Source organism: Terrapene carolina, unplaced genomic scaffold (assembly GCF_002925995.2).
Source record: "Terrapene carolina triunguis isolate 2854851 unplaced genomic scaffold, T_m_triunguis-2.0 Scaffold85, whole genome shotgun sequence".
NCBI lineage: Eukaryota > Metazoa > Chordata > Testudines > Emydidae > Terrapene > Terrapene triunguis.
In genome coordinates, this window is record NW_020664436.1 from 20,568,175 (window position 1) to 20,585,502 (window position 17,328).

Sequence of the window (17,328 nt, forward strand, 5' to 3'; positions counted from 1 at the left end):
CTGCGAGAGAGCTCTCGCAGCGCTGGCAGCGCGACTACACTCGTGCTTCACAGCGCTGCCACGGCAGCGCTGTGAATTGCCAAGTGTAGCCAAGGCGTAAGGCTATGTCTACACTAGAAACTTCAAGCACTGCTGCGGGAGTGCTCCTGTGGCAGCGCTTTGAAGTGTGAGTGTGGTCACACATGAGCACTGGGAGAGAGCTCTCCCAGCGCTCCTGGTAATCCACCTCCATGAGGGGAATAGCTCCGAGGGCTGGGAGCACGGCTCCCAGCGCTCGTCGCCTGTCCACACTAGCGCTTTAAAGCGCTCAAACTTGCTGCACTCAGGAGGGTGATTTTTCACACCCCTGAGCCAGCAAGGTAGAGCGCTATAAAATGTAAGTGTAGACAAGCCCTAAGGGAGCCCCCTTACACTGTTTTTTCCCCAGAGTATAGTGACCAGATAGCAAATGTGAAAAATTGGGACAGAGCGTGGGGGGGTTAAAAGTGCCTATATAAGAAAAAGCCGCAAATATTGGGACTGTCCCAGAGGCTGCTTCCACACAGTTTACAACTCTTTTACCTTTCCAGAGCAACATGAAAGAGCACAAGAACATGGCCTATTAAGACCCCAGACTGGGGATAGGGTATCTACTTAAATTCCTGGTTCTGCCATTCAGTTTCTGAATTACCCTGGGCAAGTCACTTAATCTTGCTGTGGTTCGGTTCTCTCATTGTGGAAGTGAGGGAGCACTACTTACCTATCTTCCAAGTGTTGTTAAGTATTAATAGCAGCAGAGGGAGCTGCTAACATGCAACAACCATAACTAAAGACACTTCCATTTTATAGCTATACTGTAGCTATAAAGAAATGATGGTGTATGGTATGAGACAGGTTTTATAGACACAAGATTGGGATGACCACACTGTTTACAACTGATTCTGAGAAAAATTGCCAAGAGGAATGCTGTGTTTCTTCCTCAGTTTGATTCCTGGACTTTTTGAAGAATAGCAGACCAAGGGTTCTTTCTAGCCAGAATATTTATATTATTCTACAGCTGGGCTTGAGAAACTAACAAAAAATTATATAATTGGCAGAGCCCATACCACCAATTAGATTTTTCTTGGTATTGTATGTAAATAAAAACAGGTAGCTGTATATGATGCTTTCACCTTACAGAATCTAATTTACCTACAATACTTCTTAGATGTCCTATTGCCTTGGTATTTAACTGTCTTGAGAACCGTTGTCTACGCTGGAAAAAACCCAATGGCACTGATTAGCACCACAGCAAGCATTCTCCACGGGAGACCAAGAACTGAAGGAGTACAGAGATCGAGCTACCTTCTCATCTCCAGGTCAGGGTTGAGTAGAGTTGACCTGTTTTATATTTTGAATTAAATCCCTCCCTTTTCCCCCCTCCCCACTTGACATCCAAGCAATTCCTACCCAATACAAAGCATATGATCAGATAAAAAGTATGTTGTGAGCAGGGGCGGCGAGTTATATGGGCCCGTGGTGCCCGTGCTCCAGGAATATTCAGGGCCCGGGGGCCCAGCTCCACCAATGTTCTGGGCCGGGTTACTCGCCCGGCCCCGCCTGCCGCCCCCACACACCTCCTCCGGAGTGTCTCCCAGCCCCGCCTGCCGCCCCTGCACGATTTAAAAGGGTCTGGAGGCTCCTGGCTGCTGCCACCAATGCCAACATCAGCAGCGCAGTGGGGCTAAGGCGGCTTCCTGCCTGCCCTTGCTCTGCACCACTCTCGGAAGTGGCTGGCACGTCCCTGTGGCCCTGAGGGTGTGTGTGTCTCCGTGCTGCCAATGGGAGCAGTGGGGACAGTGCCTGTGGGCAGCGGTGCATGGAGACCCCCTGGCCCCCTACCTAGGAGCCACTGCCAGACAGGTGTGCAGGTCGCTTTTGGGAGCTGCCTGAGGTAAGCACCTCACCCTCTCCTGCACCCCAATCCCTTGCCCCTGCCCAGAGCCCACACCCAAAATCCCTCTCAGAGCCCGCCCCCCCTGCACCCCAACCCCCTACCACAGCCCAGAGCCCACACCCAGCATCCAAACTCCCCCCCCCAAGCCTGCACCCCAAACCCTCTCCTGCACCCAAACTCCCTCCCAGAGCCTTAGGCGGGGGGCTACGGGCAGGACTTGGACCAATTCTGGGCACCGCCAAAATTATACAAACCTGCCACCCCTGGTTGTGAGATACATAAATGGCTTATTTGGCACCAAGCATTAAACATAGGTGACATGTGATGTCCCCTAAAAAAACCCAACCAAACAAAAAAGCTGTCTCATTTCTTATACGCTTTCTTTGAAAAACAGGCCCTCACTTTAAGGTGTTTTGGCAGAATAGGGAAAAGGAATGCTGGTATGCCAGTGCTCACTCCTAGCCTAGGTAGGCTTTGCACTGGTGCAGTTTACCCCAGAGCACCCCGCACCGGTACAAATCTTGTCAACGCTAAGAGTTTGTCCCAGGTGCCCTGCCCACCATCTCCAATAATCGCTGCTGGAAAGCTTGGCCGGCTGCACGTTGTGAATGGGAGGCGTTTGGAAAGAGGCACCATGCGGGTGACAAGCGTGACGCTGCGCGGCTTTGGACAGCAGCAAGGAAACCCCACGGGCGATCTTCCCACACAGAAGGAGCCTTTAAGCTCTATGTGCTCGCTACCCACCCAGCCGCGTGCGGCGGCTCGCTGGGGCGAGAGGGCTGCAGGGCAGGGGGACGGGCCGCTCCGCCGCCCCGGGTCCCCGGCAGCAGGGCGCGGCGCGGCGCGGCGCTGGGGGATTGTGGGGATTGTAGTAGGGAGGCGCCGCTCTCTGGGCTCAGGGCGGGACTTCACTTCCCGGCGGCCGCAGGCAGGCGGGGCGAGCCGGGCACAGCTGCGGAGCGGTCGGCGGCTGCGGCCCGGAGCGCGGCGCTGCGGGGAGAGCGCGGGGCAGCCCCCTCCTCGGGAAGCCCCCGGCCCGGCGCGGGGCGAGGCGGGGAAGGGGCCGGCGGCCAATGCGAAATTGGCTGGTGCTGCTGTGCCCGTGCGCGGTCGGGGTCGCGCTGCACCTCTGGCTGCTGCTCGGCGGCCCCTGGAGGCACCCGGCAGGTAGGGGCAGGGCGCACGCCCCCGGGAAGGGGCGGGCTACTGGGCGCACGCACGTTTCGTCTGGAGGGGAGACGATGGGGCGCTGCCATTCCCCACTCAAGGCGGGCCGGGTACTTGTGGGGGTGGTTCAGGGTGCAGGCACCTTCCCCTGAGGGGGGGCGCTGGGCAGGAGGGGACAGAGGTGCATGCCCGGTGAGAGTGCGGGGTTCACGCTTCCCTCCCATAGCATGTGTCCCTCTAAGCCTTTCCCAGTTTTCTCAAAGAAAGAGAGTCCAGGGGGTGTTGTAAGGCCCGCAGAGCACAGAGGTGGGTTGCTAGCAGCAGACCTGGTCAAATGGTCAGGGGGGACTTGCAAATATTTCATTTGAGGACTGATGTGGGAAATTGAAAAATAAATCTCCTGCGTAGTATTTGGTCATCTATAGAGCTGATCACAAATAATGAGTTCAATTAAAATAAGTGATAAAATCCATTGGTTAGATTATATACAAGAAATAAATTGACTAGCTCTTCTTATTCCCCTGAGTTTAGAGAGCTAGCAATGAGCCTTCCTCCCCTCCCCCTTGTAATTTGATTTTGGGAAGTAGTTCTATTAATACAAACACATTGCATTAAAGATTACTATTTTCCCCCTTTTAGGGCAGGGTTGGATGTTGTATAACTCTTTAACTGATTGAGTGAAGAAGCACATGCTGGGCAAACAGCTGTTTGGGCATTTCTGTGGTTGAGAAATTCCAAGCAGGCTGCATGAAAATATTTGATATATAGGTTTAGCGTGGAGCCAGTAGAATGCTTTTTGTTATTAGATAATCTACAGAGGAAAAGTGCATGAAAAGCTAACGTGGGTTTATAGGAAAACAATGAAGAATTATGTAGGACAGGAGAACAATTTTGTGCCTGTATTTTTAAACTGGAGCTACTTCATTATAATTCAGCAAAGTGATTACTGGCAGTACAATGGAACTTTATTGAGAGTAATCGGTTTTTTCACAGACTTAACTTAGTTATGAGCCCAATCCTGCTCCCATTCAAGTCACTGACAAAATTCCTCTTGACTTCAGTTGTGTAGGACAAGGCTATATAATATGAATTGCTGTTTGGACTTTGCTGTGTAATCAGAACCAATAAGGATGTGCATTGTCCTTACTATAAAATGGGTTTGCAATAAATCAAGGTGAGTGTAAGTAGATTTCACTTTATGTTGATACCTGTTGGTCAGAAAAGGCACTTACATCAACTAATGAGATTACTCCATTGGTGGTGATTGTTAGAAGTTGATGACCATAAATAACTTTCCATGCTACCTGTTAGTGGGTTTCTGAAACTTTGCCATGGAGTTTTATAATTTGTTGGAAATGTTCTGTTTTGAAAAGAGACTAAGTAAAAGTGGTGTTTTATTACTCAGCAGATCTGCTTGGAGACATGGTAGTCATTTGGAGTCATGGTAGCTAATTTTATTAACAAAAATAAGATGTTACTAGTACTGACTCCTATTAGCTGGGCAGAGTCTACACAGCTGAGAAGGAATGAGATGGAGTCTATTCTTTCTCGGGCATTTTTCTATAGAATTGTTGGCTAAATTCAACAGCCAATTAGTAACACCTGTCTAATATGCAATGTCACTAGGGTTAATGTCAATGGGGGCCTGTTTTGGCATGTAGAACCTGAATGATGGTGATGCATGAGCAGGAAAAAACTCAGCTTGGTTTTCCAGATCCTAGGTTGAACTTGCAGGGCTGTCTGTCGGGGGGGAAACAAATCTTTTATTTGATCTGGGTGTCATGGAGAGGCAGTAAACATGGAACCCCATAATGCCTTTTTAATGGTCACTTTTCAGCATTGCTCTCCAAATGTAAACGTTTTCATAAGATGATCTAGGAGAAGTGTCCTCATAGAGAGAGAGAGAAATGCTTTTTGGGGGTTGATGAAGAATATTTTAAACACAAGGGTAAGGATAGGCTGTTTATAGTTCCATATCGTGTTGCTGGGCCATTTATACTTTTACTGCTCTACTTTTTTCACAAGTTATAGTAAAACTAATAATTTGTATTGAGTGCTTATTAGAAGTTTTCTGATTTCCCTGAGGAAGTGATCCAGCAAGAAAAAGATATTCCTTTCCACCTCCTGCACTTCATATTTCTGGTGCTGACTTGTATCCTTTGCGTGGGGGGAAGGTCAACCTCTCCCCAGGAAGGGCAGATTCACAGTTTCAGAAATGCAGTGTTAGGGTAAATGATATAGTATATGTATGTGACTTTTGTTTCCAGGCTGTGGATTTCCATTTCTAGGCATCAGTTGTTACTCTTTCCAGGACAAATCCTAGTTCCTTTCAAGCCAATAGCAAAACTCTAATTCACTTCAGTAGGACCAGTGTTTGGCCCTAAGAGTCATACTGATGATGATTTTGGTGTTAATATATTGCTATTTTGGGGTCTCAGTCCTGCAGACATTTCTATTACTATCCTTTATGCTCACCATAGCAAGTAGTCCATGTGACTGACTACTCGCACTGTGTCAGATAGTAAGTTCTAGCAGGATCAGGCCTTTAGTAGTTAAGTAAGTGCACAGTAGTCTCTCTTTCCAGATTTTATTCTGAATTGTGCAGGGCTTGTTTAACAGTAACATATAGAATAAAGCAGTAAACCTGAGCAAAGAAAAACATAGGAAATTTCCCCTGATATTAAGTGTAAAAATGAAATCTTTCAATGTATGGAATAGTTTCCTAGGGAAAGCACTTTGGAGCACTCTTGCGCAGTAAGTGAAAGGATCATGCACTTAATAGACCTTGAAAGCTTCTAGAAACATATACACTATAGGAAACATTTCTGCATTGCCAGAGGGAGGAAAGATGAGCTAAGAGTTTTCTTTCATCTCTGATGTTTATTGTTCTGTGATTTTTGTTCTTCAAAGTGCTTTGTGAACATTAATAAACTGGTGATAGGTTTATACCACAGAGTAGGAAATGGCCTTATTTTTTAAGATAGTTTTTGAAACTTGAATTCTTAAGATGGTCTGGTACTGTCTGATAAAACCAGCCCTGTTGCATATTATTGTTGAGTAATTTTTTTGTTTTTGTTTTGTGTGCCTGCTGCTCCTTTGACTTACCACCTGGATTCTTTGGCATAAAAAAAATTGAATTGATTTCAAGTGTTTTATAGTAGCTGGGGCATAAAAATGTATTATTGGGGTGTGTGCTGGCATTTAATTAACCTTTGGCATCACAGCAGTCCCATAATTAGTCACTAGCATGGGTCAAAGGTGTCATGATCATAGTGATCAGTCAACATACTGAGCCAAATTCACCCTAATGTTACTCTGTTGTGGTAAATAGATTTACATTGGGGAGTATTTTGCTCTTTGAATGGAGGTTTCCTCGAGCACTTGAGCTGCATATTGTGTTAACTGTTGTTCACATTATTCTGGGGCTGGATAGCCTGCATGCATTTTGAAAGAAAGGAGAAATAGATCTGGATGTCTAATTACAAAATGAGGGGTCAGCAGATGTGATGGATCTGTACTTTTCTCTAACACAGATTAATCTAATCCAGCATATCTTTATTGTATCTTATTTTATACTGGATGCATACCAGATAGTGCTAAACTCTTCAACAAATATAGTTATTTTTGTGGTATGTATATTGAAGAGGAAACTAAAAAGTGAAGAGAAACTTCTGTAAAAAGAAAATAGCCCAGATTCATTATTAACTGCACAATGCCTAAATTAACCTGAGTAAAACATGAATCCAAGGACCCTGCAGCAAATATATGATTTTACAATTTCCCTTTGTCTTGGAGTCCTGAATTTAATGATTTCTCACTCTACCGAGACATTACCAGCCTGCACCGTGTGTTTGTTATGTCACTTATACCGCTTTGGGCAGGGGTAGGGCCAGGAGGTGTCTGCAGGTAGGGATAAGAGAAGCCCATTTTTAACCGTTCAGAAACAGAAATTATCTAAGATTTCCTGTGTGTTCCTTTTTATGAGTTTCATAATATTTTATAAAATACATTATACAAATGCTAAAGATAAAACAGTTTCTGAAAAGTTAATTACAAACCTCCCCCCCCCCCAATTTGCTTTAATCCCTACAGATAGACTCAGTGCTAAGCATGTGTTCAGTTGATAGCCTCTGCCAGTGGTGTCATGTCTAACAGAGTGAGAAGTTGCTTATTGAGGAACTTCAGTATCTCCTCAAGAAGGGAACATACATTAAATTTTACAAGGTACACTTTTGCTGAAATGCCCTCTGAGACATTGTTCCACATATATTTATTTGGACATTTGGCATCTTTTAGAATTGGGCCTGTGTGTGTATAATAATCTTTTACTACCAAATAATTAAAAAAAAAAATACAGCACCGACTCTAGCTCCCACATATTGAATGGCACATGAATGCCATCGGCCATCATATGGCCTGGTTCAGCAGAATACTTAACATGTGCCTAACTTTAGGCATTGACTTGAATGGAATTATGCACCTGCTTAGTTAGGCTCATGCTGAATTAGTGCCACAGTGCGCATGGACTATTCTCTGTGTGACATATTGGAGGGAAAGAAAGTGAGTATGGCCTGTGTTTGGTTTTTTTAGAGGAGAAAGAATTTGTTTAAAAAAAAAAATACAAACAAAGTTGTGAGCAAGACCACGTTCTAAAGGGAGAAGGTCACTTCATAAAAGTGTGTTCCATTTTGGGTCTAAAGTACTTATTTGACAGTGTCATTTTAAGTTTTTCAAGCATCCTGTCCAGGAAAAAGTTACACTGCTCACTCCAACACTCGATATGTTGTGGAGTGATTTTTTTTCACATGCTTCTGAAGGGCAGTAGGCTGACAGCCTTAGAGTCTGAAATTGTCTGTCTACAACACAGGCAGCAGCCACACAAGCGTCCCTACAATGGCTTATGTGTCCTTGACCTATAGGGACTCTAGGGGTGAGGATGATAGCTTGTTCTTCCTGCCCCTTTAGTCCTTCACCTCTTGGCCAAAGGCCAACAAGAGTACCATTGTAGTGAAGTTGATTTGTGAGAAAGACTCATCCACTGGGAATTGTACCAATACCACCAGCTCATTCCTAAATAGGCCACTGAACAGTCTTAAGATGGTAGCAATTTTTTAAGTTTAATTTTTATTCTGTCTTGATAAGGCATTCTGTGGCCAAGACAGCCTGAACTAGTAATGATGGGTTAAACTGCCAAATTGTAAGTTTAGTGTTATTGACAAGAGACTTCACAAACAGGACTTTTTTTTTTTTTTTTTTTTTTTTTTTTGTATCTCTGTTCCCTACCCCATGGCCATCGCTGGTGGTAGCGGTCAGTGTATCTCTGATCTCTAGTTCAGGGCAAAAAGATCTTGCCAGAAGTTTGTGAGTGCTGTATCATCACTGATACACTACCAGCTGCTATAGCATAATAGCTTCTCCAGTGCTTTTGTCTCCTCTTTACATCTGAGATGGTTACTAGAACTCTGAATGTTTTTTTAAAGGGGTATCATCCACATAAAAACCTCCCTTCTGTCTAAAAACTTTTGCTTACTGAAGCTGTAAGTAACATCTAAGGACTACTTCCATCAGGGATTTTTGCACTGGTGCAGCTATGTGAGTGCAAATCTCCAGTGTAGATGTGCTGCGCCAACATAAAATGGAGCCTACACCGATGTAACATATCCCAGTCTCTGGAAATTCGAATAAAATAACTTCAAATTAATTTCGTACTGTAGACTTACCCTCAGTTTGGGGTAAATGGCACCAGTGCTTGGCACTTACATGGGGGGTTACATTGGCGTAGCTACATAGGGTGACCAGACAGCAAGTGTGAAAAATCGGGACAGGGGATGCGGGATAATAGGAGCCTATATAAAAAAAAGACCGAAAAATCGGGACTGTCCTTATGAAATCGGGACATCTGGTCACCCTATAGCTACATCACTGAAGAAATCCCTAAAGCAGGTAAATTCTAAGATTACTATAAATGAAAAAGATTGGGGAGAGAGAGAGAGAATGTCTTTCTCTGCTTTTTCCAGTTTGTTCATTTTGTCCATTTGTCAGCACTTTGTGAATAATGAGTTTCTCTGTATACTCAGTTTGTTTGATTCTTGTACACAGCTACCACAGCCCGTGGGAGAGTAAATCATGTAAAAAATAAGAAAATGCGGTTGCATGCAGTAGTACTCGAAACTACTTTTGGTTTGGAAGTTGATGGTATCCCTGGAATCTTTTGTCTTGGCTACTCAGTTCTCAGAATCTTTTGAGTCCATCCCTTTATTATTTAAAAAAAAAAAAAAAATCAGTAAGGGGCAGACAACTAGCACTGGAATCTTTTGTTCTTTCCCCTGGTGATAATGGCAGTAAGTCTGTATTTAGCCACTGAGTGTGACACTGTGAATAGGAGGCATATAGTCTCCTAAAGAAAGTAGTAATAAAATTAATCTACAATGGAGGTTGTTGAAATCTGGTTGTGGCCAACGTACTGCCTTCCAGTATGTAACCCCTACTGTGGTGGCCTGACTCAGCTCAGCAGTACACATTTTTACAAGGGGTTCTCTGGATGGCAACTATATAACACAGCCTAGCAGCTGTGAGTGCAGCTGCCTGTTTTATTTTACTGCACTTATTGCCATGAGTTAAATGGGTTAGGCAAAAGAGCAAAGGGAAAGTACTGTACATGTTTTGTGCCAAAAGAATGTAGCATGGGAATTGCAGGGGGGGAAGACTTGCAAGGATTCACTGAGAAGCCTAAGGCTCCATACTGTGTCTGAGAGATTCAGTCTTAGGATAGTTCTGAACCTTGATTTCTAATGACTCTGAGACCAACATACCAAAAAACGTTCCTTTCTTCTTAGCCCGCCCCCACTATCTACAGTTACTATAATGTTTTATGATTTTTTTATTGTGCTTTACATCTTTGGAGCACTTCATAGTCATTAACTAATTGGTATTCACACTGCTCCAGTAAGATAGGTAAGTATTTTCTCCATTTTACAAGTGGAAAAACTGAGCAACAGAGTGTCCCTTGCTCAGGGGCATAGCGAGTCAGTGACACAGCCAGGATTAGAAATCCAGAGACCTGGCTTCCAGCCCTGCCCTCAAACCACAATGATTAATTTCTTGTGTTTAAGCTTTTTAGAAACTGCAAGTTGTAAACAGATAGTTACATAATCAGTATAAGGTAAGAATAGCATATTATGAGTAGTAATTAATAATAAGATAAACAATAGAGACAACATCGGAGGCTGCTGTTACATGCATAAAGAAAACTTGTGAATGCGTGGAAACAGTTGTATGATGATGCTGTAAGTTCACTTCTGAGCTAAAAATAAAATGATTGCATGTATAAATACTTCACTATGATTGACTCAGAGGTCACTAATAGTTTTTTTTCTCAACTTTTGCTGCAGATCACGTCTGCAATGCTCTTGCTTCCTGACTGGTTCATCATAGGTTAATATCTTTTCTGTACCTTTAGCTTTATTTATTCTTTATATTAGTTTAAAGACAAACTGTTACCCTTTCCATTAGCGCTTAATAAATGCTCTTGCCCACTTACCAGTAGTCAATAGGAAGCTTTGCCTGCCAAACAGGGGACTTATTTATCAATTTCAGCAAAATATGTTTTCATTTAAAAAAAAAAAAAAAAAAAAGGTGACTCTCCCTTATGACTGAGAAGGCAACTTTCTGAAAGTATTGATTCGGTGCTGTTTTACTAAATCTACAGACAGCGTGAAACAAAAGAGAAAGGGACCTGCTACCTCTAATCTCAACCGAGTTAACTCTGAAGGCTCTCTCTGACTGCCTCTATGAAGTGCTTTGTTAAGGGATTGTATCCACATGAGAGAGTTTCACCAGTTTTAAAACTAATTTAGTTTAATCAGTGCAAAAGCCTGTGTAGACACTCTTATTTTGGTTTGAGTGGCCTTTTTTGGTTTATCTTAAATTGAGAGAAATTGATTTAAGCTAAATTAATATTTGCCTCTCTCTAACCAAAACAAAGAGAGTCTACACTTTTGTTTTACAGTGATTCAACTAAACTGGTTCAAGAACGCATCATTAGTTAACAGTGCAAGTGTGTGCGTAAACAAGGCCTCAGGGCCAGTCTGTACTACAAATAGTGTCAGTCCTCCCATGAGATATGTAATACTGCCCCGCATTGGATGGCATGTGTGTAAGACTGCCAAGGATATATAAAACATAATGAAATAAATAGAGCAGAACCAGGTAAGAGACGGTATATGTGAGGAGAAGGGGGAAGAGGAGGAATTACAAGAGGAAGTGGGAGCTGCTTCTGATATTGCAGTCCCACCAGACAGGTGGCTATTTTACACATACCAGCTAATACAGAATACTGGCAAACTCTAATTATAATATAAATGTCGATGGGGACATCTAAAACCTCCAGGTAATCAGCATTTACCTATATATGGGAAAACCAGTGTTCTGATAAAAGATTGTCTGACTTGAGCTGGGAATTCTGTCCTCTAACACTCACCAGGCATTACAGACAGAGCATTTATACACACTTATATGCAGCAAACAAATCTCATTCCTGAAACCTTAACCTGCCAAAACTGCAGTGTATGTTTATTTGTTATAAGAGCCATAATAATCAGCTTTAGTGGAAAACATGCAGGTTTCTGAGGAAGAAAAGAAATGCTAGTCTGTGTAGAAAGAAAATGTCTTGAGAGAGTTTTTGTCTCCTTCAGAGTTAGTTCCTAGGTTATGTAAATTCTTTTAATTAAACTAATATCTTAACTTTCTACCTATGGTATGTGAAGATTGAAAGTGTGCTGGAAACATCCATGTTTAAACAGCTTGCATAAGTAAATTTACTTCAAAAACTAATTCTGTGTGCCTTTCCTGCAAAATGTCTGTTACAGAAACACAATGGGCGTAGGATTTTCAGAAATTTTATTTTACTTCTCTTCCACTTCAGTCCCAGGTCACACATGTCCAGTCACCGCGACACACGTTTCCTTCTCAGTTTTTAATGAGAGCACTGGTGTAGCGGATAGAAGTCTGGAACATAACATTGTGTACTCTGGTTATAATGGGTAACTTGCAGATATTTTTAGACACCCTAAAATTAGACGTCTAACATGACCTTATCTGTATTGTTTGCTGTAGTTGTGTTAAAGAACTCTGGCACTCAGTCATTTTAACTGTTTGTTTGGTTTAAGTCTCAAATTAAGGAGAGTGAGATGGAAGTGATCCCTCACCCCTGCTAAATATAAATCTGTCTCTTTCAGCTTTCGAATGGCTGATGAACCAAACAGTGCAGATCCATATTAGAGATCTGTCTGATTGGTTGTGGGCTCCTAGCCATACTTCTCAGGTTTCTCTGTAGTTAGAATCTCACTTTAAAGGAAGTACCATTTTTATAATCTCTCAATTTTAGAAACAGTGCTTAGAAAGAACTAAATGTTATTTATTTCTAGCATTTATGATGAAGCCCATTGCTGGTATATCTGGGGACGACTCATGCCCACAACTGATCAAGGCAAAAACATTTACCCTCTATAGGGAGATAATGCCCCCTCCCCCCAACCCTTTTTCCCACTCTCACAACTTTACAAGGGCAGAGACTAGGAAGGCCCTGCCAATAAACTAAATGGCAGTGGAAATTGAGCCAGCATGGACAAAGACATGTCTTTTAACACACTCTGTGACCGCACTCAGCTTAAGTGGATATAGTCTAGTGGTGAAAGCCCGATGTCAAGAATTACCAGGCCCCAGGTTTTGTGGTAGGTCAGAGAAGGAAAGGCAGTCCATGAGGCAGCCGAGGCCAGGATATTTAGGATTTTGCAGATTGTAAGCAGCACCTTGAATTTAACCCAGAAGGTTTCTGGTAGCCCATGCAAAATGTGGAGAACAGCTGTGATGTGCTCTCAAGGAGCAGCTTGCTCAGAAGGCAGCCACACACACACATAATTGCTATCCCCTCATTCAACCTACAGAGGGATTTTCTTTTGTTTGCTTTGCAGTTGTCATGCAATTGGTTACTTTAGTTTACCAGCAGTCATTTTCTCTGTTCTCTCCAGTAATAATTTCACAGCTCTGTAATGGTAGTTGTGGCATGTTGAAAGCATCTTCCAGGCTTTTGACAAACAATGTGACACAAATGCTGTTTCTGTTTTTTAATGCTCAGGACGGTTAATACACTTACTTTTGATGTATTTTTTTAATTACTGTTTACAGCTCAGACATGTGGGTTTATAGTTCTATAGTAAATTGTTGTTGTTTTAAACTCCTAGGTCCACTGGCTTTCTTTCCTCAGTGGGAACTGAAACATTACGATGTTATCGTCGGTGTATTATCAGCTCGACATAATCATGAGCTGCGGAATGTTATAAGGAACACTTGGTTCAAGCACTTGAAACAACATCCAGCGCTCAGCCCTCGGTAAACCTTTCATAAATAATTTATATTACTTGGGCTGGGTGAGAAACTAGTAATTAAATGAGTAAATGTTGTTTGTGTTTTATTCTTTATTTTGAAAAAATAAATATGGCCTCATGCTGGTAAACATCTTTTATTATGGTTGTCAGGGCACTTTCATTCTTAACTCCCCTTAAAATTTTATAAAAATAATATGCGTTCTGGATTGAAATGGATTTTTTGAATGTGATTAAAATTTGTTACTTGAATATGTGCAAGAGTGTTTTTCATCCATTAAGAAATGCTCACAGTGTTGTTCTGTGTAGTTGGATGACACATGTGGATTTATTTTACAGTGTAGTAATTGGCACGCATGTAACCTTAGTTCTGTTTTGATGTCAGGAGAAATTTGGTAGCAAGACATAAAGATGTATTGCTGAGCATGTGCAGCAAAGCTATTTTTGTTGACTGCGTATAGCTGCACCAAGGTACCACCCTCTGTTCATAAAAAGGCTGTTTCTGATGGTGCATTAATTGAAATGTGCTGTTTTTGAGGGCGTATACAGCCCAATAACCACACTTTTTCCATGTTTGTTGTGATCATTCACATACAAACAGAGGCTGGGGGGACTTTAAATCATAGGCCCTGAAGTTGTGTGTCTCTAGGAACAGATGGTCCTTGGCACCTTGAAGAATTGAGCCCTTATTAAAGTTTCATACAGTGTTTGCGTGTTTTACCTTGAGTCAGAGATGGAAATTAGCAACATTCAATTTTAATGCATCATCATGGGTCAGGTTTTAATCACATCAAACTCAGGAAATGCAGTCATGGTTTTCACAGAAAAGTTACCTTCTGCTTAATTGCAGAGATTCGTACATTACATGACCACTCTGTGTGGCATACTAGTTAGCAGAGAACACTTGGGCACAGGCAGGATCATGGTTGCTGAGGGAACTATACATTTTGAATTTCCTTTCTCTTTTGGAACTGAACTCTCAACCTTAAAATTGCCTTAAAGTAGGTTTCTGTTTTCTGTATTGAATTGCTTCTTCCTAACAATTGGAATGTCTAAATTGAGATGGATGCTCTAATAGTTACAGAACTTGCAGATCTGTCCCATTATTTAATTAAATGAGAAATAAAAAAACCTGATAACAGGAAATTCCTCATTCTGCCTGATGTGAATAGTTTCTTAGTTAACTGCCTTTTAAAATGAACTACTAATCCTCTTAAAATAACAGAACCTAGCTGTTTGTGTGTATCAATACAGTGTTTCATCGGAGATTAGTGCAGCTAACTCACTAAAATAAATAGATGGTCAAGAATAGGATGTCTAAGCACAATGTTCTTATTAGCCAAGTTCAGTTTTAAATAATATTTATTCTTCTGTCAAACTCCAAATAAACAAAATCACTATTAAAAGGCTTTGTGACTAATGTTTAAGGTGATCAGAAAGCTCAAACTATGGAAGGACAGATCTTTGCATTGAAATTAGCATGTTGAAGATGAAAATAAATTACTGGTGTTAATAAAAACAAATTATTTTAGTGTCCTTGTGAAGTTTATAATAGGTGCACATGGCTGTGGTGTGCCGGTGGAGGACAGAGAAGATCCTTACTCCTGCAAACTTCTGAACATTACTAACCCAGGTATGAATGATAATCTTTTAAACTATTATATCATATTAAACAGAATCCTCTTTGTTGTGACACACTGATGGTTTAGTGGCTGTCCCCAGATAGGGGCCCAATCCTGCAAATACTATTGGTCTTCCTCTCTATGTAGGCACTTCTATAGCCCACCTCTGAGCACCACATGCAGACATTGATGGGGGAGATTTTCCAAGGCACAAAGGGCCAGACCATTGACTTTCATTGGAGTTGGACATCCTTTGTGCCTTTGAAAATCTCCCCCAATTAATTTACTTTTTCAATATCTCTGTCATGTAGGGGCTATTGTCCCCACCTTACAGACGGGGAACTGAGTCAGAGAGTATTAAATGACTTGTTCAAGTTCGCACAAGTCTGTGTTGCGTTAGAGCTGAGAACTTAACCCAGATCATCCAGGTCCAGTGTCTTGGCCACAAGACCATGTGAGGCCACTTCTACTGAAGTGAGTACTACATCTGATAGTGCTTGCAGAATCTGTTCTTAGGAGAAGAGGCAATTGTTTAAAATTATAAGTGTCAGAAAATACTTGAAATGAAACACTGTCCTCAATAAAATACATAACTAAAATTATATTTCCTGCCTTTCATTTTCATTTTTCCTCCTTTGAATATTTACTTTGCAACTATTATATTAGAATTTCACAACTATGATCCTAACTCCTGGTAAAAACCACTTGGCCCTTTTGGAATGAGTCACTTTAAATGCCACTTTTGCTAATTTGGTTCCAGTTAAGCAGCAATCATTGCCATTCAGCCTCCCAAGGATAAATCAGATGGAATAAAACAGCTGTTCTCATTAAGCAGAGCAAGGTGTTATATATAAGTGTGTGTGCGCACTTCCATTCAGCGGTCTGTACATGCTCAAGCACTGACTTACAGTTGCTGGTAACCAGCAGGCTACTAAATCATTCTAAGTGTCTCCTTACAGCATTGTGCAGTCAGTCATCTTTCGTCTGGAATTTGATTACCTTTGTACGCTTTGCCAGCCATGCTAATTATTCATCAGACATTCTCATGTATACACAATTCCAGAACGATAAATCTACTCACATTGCCGGTATAATCCTCATTCCTTTTTTAAAATAGTTTTGAATCAAGAAATCGAAGCATTCAGTCTCCCTGAAGATACGCCTTCAGTGCTTTCTGAAGACCGCATTGTCAGTGTGAACTTCCGAGTTCTTTACCCCATTGTCATTACCAGTCTTGGGGTATTCTATGATGCTGATGGTGTGGGATTCCAGAGGAATATCACTGTAAAACTATACCAGGCAGAACAGGAGGTACAGTATTATAGTTATCTTACCAAAGAGGGCTAAAGCACATTTTTTCTTTCTATCGTGGATTGAATTCCTGCAGAATGAGATGTGTGTTAATGGCCTAGCAAATTAATGATTTCACCTATCATACACTAATAAAAGAGAGTTTTCTTTCCCACTGCACTCTTAAGAACTGTCAGATGAATAACTATAAATCTTTCCTATTTCACATTTGTCATCTGGTGAATGTGAAAAACTGTGATTTACAAACTTTTAGTATTAAAATATTATTTTTTCTGTATAACTGTAGACTACTTTTTTAGATTAGTAATGTGTGGGTTAATAGAAATGTTCCTTGTAATTCCAAGACAAAACAGTTTTAGTTGAAATTGAGGTTATAAAAGTTTATTGATAACTTAAAGACTTATATGTGTTCAAACAAAAACCACCACCCTTTGAGCGTTTAAAAGTAAGGAAATAGAGTTAAGCTAGTAATTCTTGTTCTATAGTCTGATCCACTCTCTAGCTAGACATCTGGAAGTTGTTGCACACTGTTATCATTTAGCACATGACCAGTATAATTATGTAGTTTTCCAGTTCTGTTATGGACTCAAAACTTTGGGTCATCTGTAGTCATTGTCGTCGTCTTTATTTCCAAGTCCCTGTTCTGGGTCAGCAACTTTTATAGCCTTCTTCCAAAACCCATGATTGTATGCCTGTCTGTTATGTAAATTGGTCTCTCTAAGGTCCTCTGATATCTGGTCCTTGTACTGAGTCTTTGCCATCCTTGGCTGTCTTCCATCCATGGTCATTTCAAGGGCCATTCTACCAATATAACCCATACCAAAGTAGCCTAGCCTCCCTCAACTTGTCTTCAGATGGGCAACCAACATTAGGCCCTCTCAACCTTATTTTGTTTCCTACCATGGAGTCTCCAACCATTTGACTATCTCAA

The 17,328-nt window shown here is 41.8% G+C and overlaps 1 protein-coding gene across 3 annotated transcripts in view; it reads left to right on the top strand.

Annotated features, from left to right (window-relative positions):
- The first annotated feature begins 2,955 nt into the window (after positions 1-2,955).
- Positions 2,956-17,328, top strand: part of B3GALNT2 (beta-1,3-N-acetylgalactosaminyltransferase 2) — a 36,013-nt gene continuing 21,640 nt past the window's right edge. For all 3 annotated transcript variants that reach the window (XR_002908030.3, XM_024198462.3, XM_024198463.3), the window contains exons 1-4: positions 2,956-3,082; positions 13,324-13,471; positions 14,997-15,097; positions 16,204-16,397. Coding sequence is in view for 2 of the 3 variants with exons in the window: in XM_024198462.3 (XP_024054230.2) it covers positions 2,989-3,082; positions 13,324-13,471; positions 14,997-15,097; positions 16,204-16,397 (537 nt within the window). In the remaining variant the exon portion in view is untranslated. The remainder of the gene's footprint in view (positions 3,083-13,323; positions 13,472-14,996; positions 15,098-16,203; positions 16,398-17,328) is intronic.